The sequence below is a fragment of the Myotis yumanensis genome, unplaced genomic scaffold, assembly GCF_028538775.1.
Source record: "Myotis yumanensis isolate MYYU_CA2020_CCGP unplaced genomic scaffold, mMyoYum1.0.hap1 SCAF_5, whole genome shotgun sequence".
NCBI classification, from domain to species: domain Eukaryota; kingdom Metazoa; phylum Chordata; class Mammalia; order Chiroptera; family Vespertilionidae; genus Myotis; species Myotis yumanensis.
In genome coordinates, this window is record NW_027223756.1 from 67831965 (window position 1) to 67846538 (window position 14574).

At 34.9% G+C, this 14574-nt stretch overlaps 1 protein-coding gene across 4 annotated transcripts in view; it reads right to left on the reverse strand.

Moving 5' to 3' along the window:
* The window catches only part of NEK1 (NIMA related kinase 1), a 142983-nt gene that overhangs the window by 12440 nt on the left and 115969 nt on the right, over positions 1–14574 (reverse strand). For all 4 annotated transcript variants that reach the window (XM_070415458.1, XM_070415457.1, XM_070415455.1 and 1 more), the window contains 4 exons: positions 13209–13385; positions 9511–9631; positions 6845–6933; positions 5759–6006 (listed from right to left, as the gene is read on the reverse strand). In XM_070415458.1, coding sequence (XP_070271559.1) covers positions 5759–6006; positions 6845–6933; positions 9511–9631; positions 13209–13385 — 635 coding nt within the window. The remainder of the gene's footprint in view (positions 1–5758; positions 6007–6844; positions 6934–9510; positions 9632–13208; positions 13386–14574) is intronic.

Sequence of the window (14574 nt, forward strand, 5' to 3'; positions counted from 1 at the left end):
TTAAAGGCTCACTTGCCCAAGGTGAGAACTAACTCTTTTGAATTTCAGTGCGGAAACTAAACTTGGGAGTTATGTTTGGGATTCAACACATAGATTTCAACATAGGGTCACCTTTAAAAGGTAGGGAGAGGTGCTTATTAGGGATGTACTCATATCATGGAACTGGAAATCTGTCAGGAATCAGGCATTGCTAGAAACTGCCAGTTTGCTCCTTCTCACTCGTGGTCCATATTGTGCCCTTTCATGGTATCTCTGCCAAGTTTTCTTTTACTTTCCTATGGCTAACCCGCCATATATATAGGGTGTCCCCCAAAAATGTATACATACACTTTGAATAAAGGCATTGTTTATTAAAATACATTTCATTTTCAAAATTGAGCAATCAGCTATTAAGTGTGCATACATTTTTGGGGGACACCTGTATTTTTCCCCAAATCTTAAAAGTTCATCTGAAGTGGCTAAGCACCATTACACGTAATTGATGGCTCTTTGTACCACTTTATCACTAGGAGTTGCTGGCTAGCCAACAATGGTTAAATGAGGGGCCTCAAATTAGTGGGGGGGGTGGGGAAGCAAAGTCCTAGCCGGTTTGACTCAGTGGAAAGAGCGTCAGCCTGGGGACTGAGGGGTCCCAGGTTCGATTCCAGGCAAGGGCATGTAACCTCTGTGGCAAGCTCGATCCCAAGCCCTCCCTGGTCGAGCTGTGTGTGAAGGCAACCAATCAATGTGTCTTTCTCACATCGATGTTTTTCTCTCTCTCCTTTCCACTCTAAAAAAATCAATGGAAAAATTTCCTCAGGTGAGGATTAACAACAAAAAAGCCTAACAATGCTACATGAACAATGGGCTGTGAGTGGAGCCTTTCCCACTCTGGAAGGCTAAAGACAGGCACTTCCATGTCCATGCTGAAAATCCTTGGTAGCAGCAGGTGAGAAGGAACTCAGCAAACCGAGCTAAGGAAAAACCATGCATACAGTTGAGGTGTTTAAAATTTGATTTCTTTGTTGGATAAGACTAGGAATTTGAGGAATGGCTTTTGTCTACTAACTTTCAACCATTAGAATGTCAATGGACAGACAGGGCTACAAAACAAGTATGTATTATATAAGTCTCAGGGTTGGGTTAACCCTAAGGACTTTGAGATCTGAAACATGACTCCTAAGGCCCTGATAAGAATCCTACACCAGACGGCAGACTGTGAAAACACAACGTTTAGCATATTAATGAAAATTTATATACTTGGCCAATTTTATTGGTACAACCTGTTTTTGAGAATAAAAAAGGATAAATTTCCATTATTGGAACATAATTTACATATTAAAGCACTCAAGAGGAAAAAATGATTTCAAACGGCAAGATGGTGTAGATACACTGCTTGTTAAAGCATTTAATAGTACTGCAAGTATTTCTTTTGCTGAATCTCTGTCAGCAAAATTTATCTTTGACATATTTATTATTTTAATGTTTTGAACCATGTATATTATAAACCAGTAGTATGCAAAATACACACGTAGTAACAGTTTCTCCAGATACATGCTAATCAATAAAAATTTTTTTAAATATATTTTATTGATTTTTTACAGAGAGGAAGGGAGAGAGATAGAGAGTTAGAAACATCGATGAGAGAGAAACACCGATCAGCTGCCTCCTGCACACCTCCCACTGGGGATGTGCCCGCAACCCAGGTACATGCCCTTGACCGGAATCGAACCTGGGACCTTTCAGTCCGCAGGCCGACGCTCTATCCACTGAGCCAAACCGGTTTCGGCAATCAATAAAAATTAATAGCATAAACTCCTGGACACGGAAGATAGTGAATGATTGCAGGGGGAGGTGGCTAGAGAGAGGTAGAGAAGGAAGAGTCTACAGGGGGATAAACGGTGATAAAAAATTAATAGCATATATGCATTACATACCTAAATACAAAGCAACTACACAAAAGGATGCACTATTTTTTAGGCTGATGTAAATTTTAGCCTGGAAAAAAAATCTTAATTCTAATTTATTCCTTTCACTCCTTAAAATCGCTTTCATAACTAAACATAAAATAACAGGAAGAAATTTCCAGTGGTATGTCATTTGACAACCTTCCTCTCAGAAGGGGTTTACACACCTACCAACCCAACAACTATCCGTCCTATGTTAAAAATCATTTAGGTTCGTAGTCTTCTTTGAAAGACTGTTAAAATTTTAAATAGAATATTCATCTTTCGTCAGAAAATTTTATATAAGAAAACTTTCAGTTCTATAATTCTGATTCTAAGTTTTTTCATGTTGTTAAAGTAATATTCTATAGTTTTAACAATCATAGAAAGAGATCTTCCTGAAAATAGCTATCTATAACATGTCACCTTACATCTTTATTTAGTCAGACTAATCTTTTTTTCTAGATTCTTTATAGAATGATTTCACACAGCTAGTAGCATTTGGTGCCATTATAAATCAAACAGGAGATCAATGTTTTAGAAAACTTTAAAACATAAAAAACCTGCAACTCACTTTTTCGTCAGTATTTTTCATAAAAATTATTAATTAGTAATACTCTGGTTATACTGTGAAATGGTTTATGATGAGCACATCTGTTTAGCTTCTCTTTACTGCAATTAAAATATAACATTTCACCCTTGAAATAGTTTCAATTGCCCTGACCAGGTGGCTCAGTTGGTTTGAGCATCATCCCGTACACCAAAAAGATTGCAGGTTCGATTACCGGCCAGGGCACATATCCAGGTTTCAGGTTTGATCATAGTTGGTGAGCTTATGGGAAGCAACCAATAGATGTTTCTCTTTCACATTGATGTCCCCCCCCCCCCCCCATCATCAAAAAACATATCCTCAGGTGAGAATTTAAAAAATAGTTTTTATAAATATTTGCTCACTCCAACCCATAAACTGGGTAAAAAATGAATTTAAAACACTAATTAAAAAATTATGAGCACCTACCAAAGGCAAAAATCATGAACATTATCTAAGAACTAGAGGCCCAATGCACGAAATTCGTGCAAGGGGTTCGGCCCTCACAGCCTTGGCCCTCGCAGCCCCGGCTTCATCCAGAAGGTTGTCTGGAAGGTCATTCAGTTGTCTGGTCTAATTAGCATATTACACTTTTATTATTATAGACTGATATTTTAGCAAATGAAAAGAAGACATTAAGGTACATGTGCTAGTTGTAAATTGTACATTAATATTTTCCCCACTTTACATTTGCTATAACAAGAAATCTTTGTAAGAGGTTAAATTATCCTATTTTAGGAAACAGATTATATAAATGCTTATCTTCATGATTCAAGATCAGCATTATTTCAGAGATTTGTGGGATAGGCAGATATGGTTTTCTGTCCTTGCTTGAAATGGCTACAGATTGCTTTGATTTCCTAATGTTTTTTTCTTGCCTTTTTCTCCCAAAGTACTTTTACAGAACTAGTGAGGTGTAAACTAAGGTCATGAAAGTAAATCAAATAATTGAATGTATTATGTAAGGAGTCATAATTGTATTTATTTTAAAGTTTATCTTTATTGTTGAAAGTATTACAGATGTCCTCTTAACTTTTTCCCCTATTGACTCCCTCCACCCTGTACCTACCCATCCCAAGCCTTTACCACACTAGTGACTGTGTCCATGGGCTATGTATATATGCATATAAGTTCCCCATTAATCTCTCCCCCTGACCCTCACTGCTGCCTTCCCTCTCTTTAAAGACAGCAATGAGGTTTTAAAAAGCTTTGGGCTAAAGACAGCTATACACCTTTAATGCAAAAGAAGTACATGAGTTATATGATAATCCTTGTCTGTCACACCAAGTTTATATCTTTGAAAGTCTAACTACTATTAAATAAGTGAGAGTATTTAGCAATATCTATACTTAAGATAAGCATAAGAAAATACTCCACAAAATAAAAACTTATCTAATTGGAAAATTAAATTGAAAATCAAACTGACGTATTTAAAAAACAATAAAGGACAAAAGAATTCAGCCCTTGCTGGATTGGCTCAGTGGTAAGAGTGTTAGCCTGCAGACTGAAGGGTCCCAGATTCGATTCCAGTCAGGACATGTACCTGAGTTGCAGGCTCGATCGCTGGCCTGGTTGGGGAGTGTGTGAGATAACCAATCGATGTGTCTCTCTCACATCTACGTTTTTCTCTCTCTCAGGTGAGAATTAAACCAAAAAAAAAGAACTCAGGCAACTCATTCATATATAGATAAATATATAAAAAATATTCAACCTTCCGAGGAAATACAAAAACACAAATTTAAAAAAATTAACACCATTATTCATTCATTAAATACATAATTTTTAAGTAAATGATAATAGTTGGTGCTATTTAGAGTATAGACTCTCACATTCAACTGACAGCACTATAAACTGTTTTCTAATGGGGAAATTAGGCAATATATGTATTTTTAAATTGCACTTACAGAAATTTATTTTATGGAAATAATTGTGGATATGTAAAAAGATACAGGGGATGGCAATCACAAAAATTGAAACATAAAGGCCCAAACGTAAATAAAAGATTGGTTTAAAAACAATGATATAGGCTTCTGGCTCCGCCGCTGGGGCAATGGGATGCCTGAGTGAGAGGCCACAGAGAACATCCTGTTCATGGATGGGTTCCCGGCGTGCTTCTGAGAACAGCTGTTCCTTGAAAAATAGAGTTTTGTGGCACAGATGTTGGAAAAACAGGGCTCAATGAAATTAAACAGGTCTCTTTTATGTGTAAAAAAATAAATAAATAAAATAAATAAAATAAAAATAATGATATAGTAGACAAATGGAATTTGTGGCCATTAAAGATGATATGAGAGACTTTTTGACAATATGACAAAATGCTATTTTTGTAGTATTATTATTTATAATAATTTTATAATACATATAACATAGAAAAGCAGGTGAAAAAAAGATTAGGCATGCATTCTATTTTGGTAAGAAGTTACATATAAAAATTATATTATGAAAAGTAACATAAAATAATATGTGATTTTTTTATTTGTATTTTTAAATTCTCTATAGAGATAATGCTCTATTTTCTTATCAAGAAAAAAACTGGTTACATATTTAGCAAGTGAGAAATGTGTCTGAAAAACTTCTATTAGAAAGTGATATGAACATCTATTAATCTTTCTATGTACAAATTAGGCAATATGATACTTCTATCCATTTAAAATACATTGCTTAAGCTTAGTCTCACACTAACATTGGAAGTTGAATTGGGTAGTGGGAAAGAAAGATAATGTAAGAGAGATATTTTGCTAAATAAAAGAAAACCCTATAAAAAGAACCTTGAACAGGGAGCCAATGAAAGAGTTTTTGTCCTGATTATTTTCAGTATCTCAGATGATAAAATGGAAGTTTTTTTGTTGTTTCTGTAAATTGTTTTGATGTATGTCTGAGTATATGTGCTTGTGTTTTTAAGAGATTAAAACTCAATATTACAGCCGAAACTGGTTTGGCTCAGTGGATAGAGCGTCGGTCTGCAGACTCAAGGGTCCCGGGTTCGATTCCGGTCAAGGGCATGTACCTGGGTTGAGGGCACATCCCCAGTGGGAGATGTGCAGGAGGCAGCTGATCGATGTTTCTCTCTCATCGATGTTTCTAACTCTCTATCTCTCTCCCTTCCTCTCTGGGAAAAATCAATAACATTTATTTTAAAAAATAAATAAATAAATAAAACTCAATATTACAGTTTATCAAAGACAAACAATCCATAAAACTGTTACCAAATGAATAACATTTTCCATGTGAGGAGCATACTTGCCTTTGGGTTGTTTGCATCAAATAAACCAGTTGAAAGTCCAATCAGCAAGGAATTCTTGTTTTTCTTTTTTGGCGGTGAACCAGAGTGAGATCGAAGTGGAAAGGATTCTTCTGGTGAACACAGAATGGACTGAATTTGAGAGACTACATTCAAGTGTTCTGGGTGAACCACTTTATGGAAAAATGGTTCTGGATGCATAGATTTATCTATATCACATTTAGAGTGCGGAGAATCACCTATTCCAGGTTCTGTGGTGTAAAGCAAAAATTATGAGATAAATTTATATAGCACTTAAATTAAATTTCTAAGTTATATTGATAAGGCATGGTATTTAACACAAATTCTAGCAAAAAACCTTCATGTCTACCAGAAAAACAAAATCAAAATATATATATAGCCCTCACTTAATGTTGCCAATAGATTCTGCAACTTTAACTGAAATGACATATAACAAAACCAATTTTACAATAGGCTAACTGATATAAACAAGAGTAAGTGCCTACTATGTCTCATCAATGTTATAAAGAAATGACTCTGAACAAAATGATGTTATTAGAGGACCTGCTGTATGTAATTGTACTATCTGATAAGTAATCTAAAACAGGATATAATGTCTCATTTTCAGAAAAAAGATTTAATGTTATGTACTTGCATCACATTGGAAACTCTAAAATGTACACACAGATGCAAGAAAATGTGAAGAAACACTGTTTAGACACTCATATTTAGTTTCACTTTATCTTTATTCCTATAAGTTAGATAGAAAAAAAGTATGCTTTTTATATTTTAATTAACTTTTAAAAACAAGACAACTTATGAATGTCCTTAGTATATTGCCTTAGTTTTGGGAAGCAATTCTTTTCATTTTGAACATTTAATAAAATAACTGACCTAAACGTTTTATTGCTCACACTGTCAAGCAATCCAGGCTTATAAATGCAGAGTCCAGTGCTCTATGTCTATTGCATTTTTTAAATGATTGAGGTGACTGAAAAGGAATAGTTTCTATTAATATACTGTCCAAATAAAACAGGTTAGTGTTCACAACCTTCCAGAACGTAATGAGACCAATACAAGGATGCTTACCTATATGAACTTCACTAAGTTGATCCACCTTCCTTAAGATTCCTTCTTCAGAAACTTCATTTTGCTGAATAGTGATTCTATCTTCTAATCTGTCACATATAGGTATACCAGTTTAAAAACAAACAAACAACTTCACAGTTTACTAGAAATAGCACTCTCAAATATAAAAAAATAGAACTAAGCTTCACTGGCATGCTGTGATTTCTCTCCTAAATATCTTTTTCATTTATATGTATACTTCCTCTCATAAGCACAGTATATTTTTTACCCTGTCCAAATCTTCAGCAATCATAATCATTCACAACTTCCCTCACCATTTCTTTTAACAGTTGAAAATCTCTAGACTAGAAGAATATATTCCAGAAGGTAGCAGTAATTTATCTCTGTGGGTTTGGTTCATAGGCAGTTTTTATTTTCTTAATACTTTTCACCTATATCAAATTTAAGTAGTTTTTACTTTTTTAGTTACAAATTTTGAACAATTTTCTATTTTTACTTTTTAAACTATTTCTTTTTAATCATACAAGTAATACATTTCTTCATTCAAAATGTAGTATTCCTTGGTTCCTCAAAAAGATAAACACAGGATTACCATATGCTGCAGAAATTCCACTTCCAGGTATACAACCAAAAGAACTGAATACAGGCATTCAAATGAAAACCTGTACACAAATGTTCACAGAATTGCTATTAACAATAGCCAAAAGGTAGAAACAACACTGAAAATGACCCATCATCATCTGGTGAATGTATATCAACTGCTGAATGGATAAAAATGTATGCTATAATCATATAATGGAAAAATGTTTGGCCATAAAAGGAATGAAGTACTGATCCATGCTACAACAAAGATGAACTTTAAAAACATTATGTTAAGTGAAAGAAGACAGATTCAAAAAGCCACATATTGTATTATTTCATATGAAATATCCAGAATAGGCAAATCTATAGAGACAGAAAGCACGTTAGTGATTGCCAGGGGCTGGGAGGATGGGAAAATGAGTGCTGTTTTACGGGTACAGGGTTTCCTTTTGGGGTGGTAAAAATGTTCTGGAACCAGATAGTGATAATGGTTGGACAACACTGTGAATGTATTAAATATTACTGAATTGTACATTTAAAAATAGTTAAAATGATAAACTTTATGTTATATAAATTTACCTCAATTAAAAAAAAAAAGTAGTGTTTCTTTTAAGACACCCCTAACCACTCAAATCCTAGTTTCCCGTGCTGTTATCAGTTTGGTGGACATTCGACCATACTTTTCCTTTAAAATTACAGACATATATATGCACATATATAATGATTTTACATAGAATTACATTTTCTGGTATATGGAAATGTTTTATTCAATATAAATTTGTTTCAATAATCACTCAATATTTTAGAACTATTTCCATATAAACAGAAACTCACAGAAAATAGAAATGAAACTTAAACATTTGAAAAGTTATGCTCAACTTTACCAATAATAAGATAGATAAACTAAGACCCTAAACCATACTATCAGATTGGCAAAAATAAAAACTCTGATAATAAAAGGTTAGCAAGGCTGTGGGGAAAATAAGACATTTTATACATTTTTTTCTGAAAGCATAAATGAGTACAACCTTTGGAGAGAACAATAATTGAATTACAAATGCATTTTATAAAAATGGAATTGACCCATTAATTACACAGCTATGTATTTATCCTATAGATATATTTACATTCATGCAAAATGACTTTATTAAAAGGTAATGAATACATTGCAGCATATGAATTTATAAAGGACGCTGAGTTGTGGTTTATCCATATAATGGAATACTAAATAGTCATAAAATAGAGGAAGCACTGTATGTATTAATATGAAAAATATTCCTGGATTACTGACTAAAAATGTAAAGTGTTGAAAATACTGTGTACATTATATTAACAACTTTATTTAAAAGGGAGGTGGACTATATATTTGTTTTTGCTTATGTACATACTAAAAATATTTGAAGGAGGAGAGTGGAAATTTGCTGGATGGGGATAGAGGTGGAAAGAGACTTCTTACTGTATGTCTTTATATACTTGTTGATTTCTGAACCATATGAATATAATGTCTAAAAATTAAATTACTTTTATAAGGTATAAGATATAGGGTAATATTAGATTATGACAGTATTTTTTTAAACTATATTTCTATTCATTTCAGAGAGGAAGGGAGAGAGAGATAGAGACAGAAACATCAATGATGAGAAAGAATCAGCTGCCTCCTGCATGCTCCACACTGGGGATTGAGCCTGCAACCCAGGCATGTGCCCTTACTGGGAATCGAACCAAACCTCCTGGTTCATAGGTAGACACTCAACCACTGAGTCATGCTGACCCGGCCATGATAGTATTTCTTAAAAGTGAACTATAGCCCAGCTGGCGGGGCTCAGTGGTTGAATATCCACCTATGAACTAGAAGGTCATGGTTCAATTTCTGGTCAGGGCATATGCCTGGGTTGCGGGCCAGTCTTCAATGTGGGACATGCAGTAGGCAGCCAATCAATGATTCTCTCATCATTGATGTTTCTCTCCATCTCTCTCTCTCCCTCTCCCTTCCTTTCTGAAATCAATAAAAACATACTTTTTAAAAAAATGAATTACAAAACGGGATCCAGGTTTTGACATACAAGAAAAAAGAGGTAACATACTCAGTTTCCTTTGTTTCCTTCGTCTCACTAACCCATACATCAGTTACAGGGAAAGGTAAGCCATCTTCTTTGTTTGTTCCACATGGCTCTCCTAGAACCTCTGTTTCCAAATCATCAGGTTCTGAAAGCAAAAGCATAACAAAAAACGTCTCAAAGCAAAATTAGTTTAGAGAAAATGGAATGAATTTCTATAAATTATCATTACCTAGTTTTAGGCTAATATATTAATGATAACAGGAAAAAGTATTGTGTTAACTCTCTAGTTCAGCTGTGTTTGAAATGATAGATTTTTCCTTTTGAATTTTTCACTGCAATAAAAATACTGAAAAGAAATATTGCACACTGTATTTTTATTAGTATATAAAATTTTTTCTTTCTTAAAATTTCGGTAATATACAATTTGCTTTTAAAGAAGGTATAAAAAGTAGCTTAAAAATAACAATATCTGTGGTTAGAAACAAGGAAGAATAGACTGTAATATCATGGATTAATAACTGACAGGGAAATTCAATTACCAAAATCTATCTTCAAAAAACCAAAAAAGAAAAAAATCCTATTACCTAGATTTTTACAATGATATTAAGAACATAATTGAAGTGCACTAAATCTAATTTCCTAGACCTTCAAACAATTAATAACCAGGGTACTACTTCTGTTTTCTGGCAGTGACTCATTTTTTACCTGGTTGATATTTTCTGAAAATAAATAATAATGAGAAGAGTTTTTCTTCTTCCTTTGTTAACTCCTCTCCAATTCTGATATCAATGCTATCTTATTTAAGCCAGCAGCATCTCCTCTTTTTTCCTAAAATCCAAATACTCTTTCCTTCTCTATTTAAAAAGTTTCCAATTAGCTGTCCTATTTAGAAAGATAATTGATATTGTATCAATCCTTAAAGTTTTTATCTTTTATTCAAATGACTTTTGGGAGTTACTGATATAAGGTAAGCACTTGGGGGAAATTCTTTTTTATTAACTTCTTCATGAACAATTGTTTTGTAGCACCTTAAGTATATAAATATGACTCATTGTACAAAGTAGATTTGTGATTGTTTTGCTTGCTAAGTCTAAAATACATACCCTGTGGCTCTTTTAGAAAGTTTGCTGACTCTTGCACTAAGCTATACAGCCTCTATTCTATGCCTAAAATTGTTTGTGCGTTTTTTTTTTTTAAATAAAAGGCTATGATACCTACTAACTATGATTCTAATGAATAAGAATATTTAAGTTATTGTGGTGAATTAAAGATGGTCACACATACAGCAAGTCTCTGACATCTGTCTCATCTAGAAAGGGCCTCTTTCTCCCCTCCCCTTGTGCTGGCCCAGTGCTGTGATAGCCTTGACCAACTGAGTACGACTGAAATGTTGCTATGTCCTTTCTGGATCTGGCTTTTAAGAGAATTGGCATTGTCCACCTTGGAATCTGGAAGCCAAAGCCACCCTATAAGAAGCTTTAACTATTCAGGAAAGACTGAATGGCAAGTCCATGAGACTAAAACAGGGGTGGGCAAACTTTTTGACTTGAGGGCCACAATGGGTTCTTAAACTGGACCGGAGGGCTGGAACAAAAGCATGGATGGAGTGTTTGTGTGAACTAATATAAATTCAAAGTAAACAACATTACATAAAAGGGTACGGTCTTTTTTTTTTTTTAGTTTTATTCCTTTCAAATGGGCCGGATCCGCCCCGCGGGTGGTAGTTTGCCCACGGCTGGACTAAAATGAAAAAAAAGGAACCCAGTTGAGCAGGCCCAGCTGAGCCCTGCCAGGACAGGGGGTGACATCATCTTGCATGCTCCAGATAAGCCCAGCTGACAGCGGAATACCCCTGAGTGATGCCAGCAATTGTTTTTCTCCAGCAATTAAGGGTTTCTCCACACGGCAGAGAAGGATCTTCCCAATTCTTAACTCACAAAAGTGTAAGATAAAACATAATAGTCATTTTAAGCCACTAAGTTGTAAGACTAATTTGTTTTCCATGAATAGATAACTGAAACAGAATTTCTTTTTTTTTTTTTTTTTTTTTTTTTTTTTTTTTTTTTTGTTGCAGTCTGGGACAATTTTTATTTAAAAACTGAGTCAGAAAAGAAAAACAGGTAGGCAGCTGTTAAGGATTTCATGTTTCTCTTCTGCACACACATTTAGAAGTCAAGACGAAGGGGGTGGTGCTTCACAAACATCTGAATAGCTTTGGATACGCCCAAGGATTAGGACTAAGTGGCAACCTTCTCCCAATGGGGCTACAAAACCTCAGAAGAAATCCTTCATGGCACTAGCTGACATGGAGCAAAGCTAGCAGAACTGACGTGCCAGTGGGAGGTAGATAGATGGATGATCCTGAGCTAGAACCCATGCCTTGCAAGAGTAGGTTCCTGGTATTCAGGGCACACAGAAGTTCCTATATCTATAAGAAGGGGACAAAATGTGAAAGCAATGCTGGACCTAGAGATTGCAGGGGGAAAGATGTATAGATTCCTATGAATGATGGTTTTTTTGTGTGTGTTTTTTTCTTTTTGGACAGTTTATTTCTTAGTTCCTCCAGCAATCAGCATAGTATTGAACAAGTAGTAATTTATTTTCTTTTTTAAAAAATTTTCTTTTTTTTTTTACTTTTATTGTTGAAAATATTACATATGTCCCCCTTTGTATGCATATAAGTATAACCAATGGACACAGACAATAGGAGGGTGAAAGTCTGGGCTGGGAGAGGTCAATGGGGGGAAGGGGGGCGAAGGTAAAGAATGATGACTTTTAGACCAGGACAAAGGTCCGGGGTCTAAGACTGAAGAGGTGAATGTTAGCACAAAAGCTGGATAGACCAACTATGGAGCAGTCCCAACCAGCTGCTTTCAGCAGGGTTCAGCTAAAATCCATAGGAATATATATGAATCTGAGACCCTTTCTTTTCCCCTAACTTCCACAAAATCATGTCAACTATATCCTTTCCCTATACAGCTGGTTATATTAAAGAAGTGCAGGCAGGGAAAGAGGAAATCTGGAGACTAAGGATACAATCTAAAGTGCCCGAGCATCTGCCTAAAAGGATTGCTAAATTCTACTGCACTCAGTGTATTGGGTTATACCAAAAGTTAGACACTGCCTGTTTCTCACATGCAATTGGTTTGTCTGAAACAGAATTTCTTATCTGAAAAATGGGTGCTGACATGACAAAAGCCTAAAACATGTGCACTGGCTTTGGGACTGGGCAACAGGCAGAAGTTGAAAGGCTTCAAAGGGACAGTTGGTGAGAGACTGGCCAGTGAAAAAAAGTTATTGGAGGCTAGAGAAAAGGGGATTCTTGTTATATAGTAGCAGAAAATTTGGTACCTGTGAAAACAAGAATAACAGAAAATGTTCTGAACAAACTCAGTGATTAGCTAAGGAACTATCTAAGCAGCTACCTTTTTTAGTAGTCTCTGATAAAGTGCAAGACAGAGGTTGACTGAAGAAAGAACTGTTTGGTTTATAAGGAGAATTTAGAAGAGAAAACCCAAAATAATTCCTTCTAGGCAACAAAAGTTTCTCGAGGAAGACATGGCCTCAAGAGTTTCATGGACAAATGAATTTGGTAAATGATTCATAGCATATCCCCTTCTTGGAGATTCATAGGCACATTAAAATATTAGTAACTTAAAAAAAATAAGAGATCAAAGTATTATTCAATTAAATACAGCTCATTTTGACCCTTTAACACATACCATCCACATTTCCTTCTGGTTTCAATGATATCTGTGGAGACACCTCCCTAAACTTTGGACTGTTTGTCTCAACAGAAGAATCAACAGTAGCTGATGGGTTCATTTCAAGTGAAATACAATTTACTTGTTCTTCTCCAGCAATTAAGGGTTTGTAACTCTCCTCTTCAGGAGAAATCTCTGAAACAATAAAAATGAAAAATCATGCTACATTTTGCAAGTGTTTTACCAGTAATAGCATTTAGAGAAAAGTTCAAAAATTGCATTCTTATAACAGGTAATTAATGGTTAAGCTCTGCTATGTATTAGAAATTAATAATTAATTAAGGTACATGACAGCCAAATTTTATTTTAATTATACACAATGAATTCTAAGGTGGTTAATATATGATTTACTTTCTTTTTCCTTTTGGTGAAACCAATGTATGTGTGTTACAATAGTATTTTGAAATTCTTAACTAATTGTTTTTGTTTGTCTCTATTCACTAGATTCCTCTAGCACCCTTTCCAGGTGACAACCAAAAATGTTTCTAGACAATGCCAAGTGTCCTCTGTGGGCAAAATCACCCTTGGTTGAAAACCACTGCCATGGAGAATGAAAATCCACAAAACAAATTAAAATCAGTAACCCACTATTTTTATGTTTTTTAGAGGGAGAGGAGGGGAGGGGAGAGGAGGGGAGGGGAGGGGAGGAGAAGAAGGAAGGAAGGAAGGAAGGAAGGAAGGAAGGAAGGAAGGAAGGAAGGAAGGAAGGAAGGAAGGAAGAAAGGAAGGGAAAACATCAATGTGAAAGACATTGATCAGATGCCTCCCATACGCACCCTGACTGGGGATTGAACTCACAACTGAGGTATGTGCCCTGACTGGAATTGAATCCACAACCCCTTGGTATATGGGAAAATGCTCCAACAAACTGAGCCACCCAGCCAGGGCAATAACTCACTATTTTTAAATCAACTAGAAACATTAAGAACATAATATAAAACACAAGAGAACAACATGAAAAAATAATCAGGAATGAGAAAGTTGACTGAGCTTAGGAAAGACTAGGGAAAAAAAGATTAGAAATAAAGATTATAAAATAGACACAAGATCATATAAACAAAAGGCACAATGTCTTAATAGGTATAAAAGGTGAACAGGGGAAAAATTCAAGAAATAAGAGACATTGTAAACTGTAATTGAAAAATAAAATTTAAAAGCAACAAAAGGGATTCAAGATAAAGTGAAAGATATAGAAAGGCAAAAAAAGATCCAAAGTACACACAGTAGAAGTTCCTCTGTAGACTAAAGGAACACTTTCCTAAACTTGGGGGAACACTACACAATGAGGAAAACTACAAAACTGATGAAAACGAACAAAGAAAAA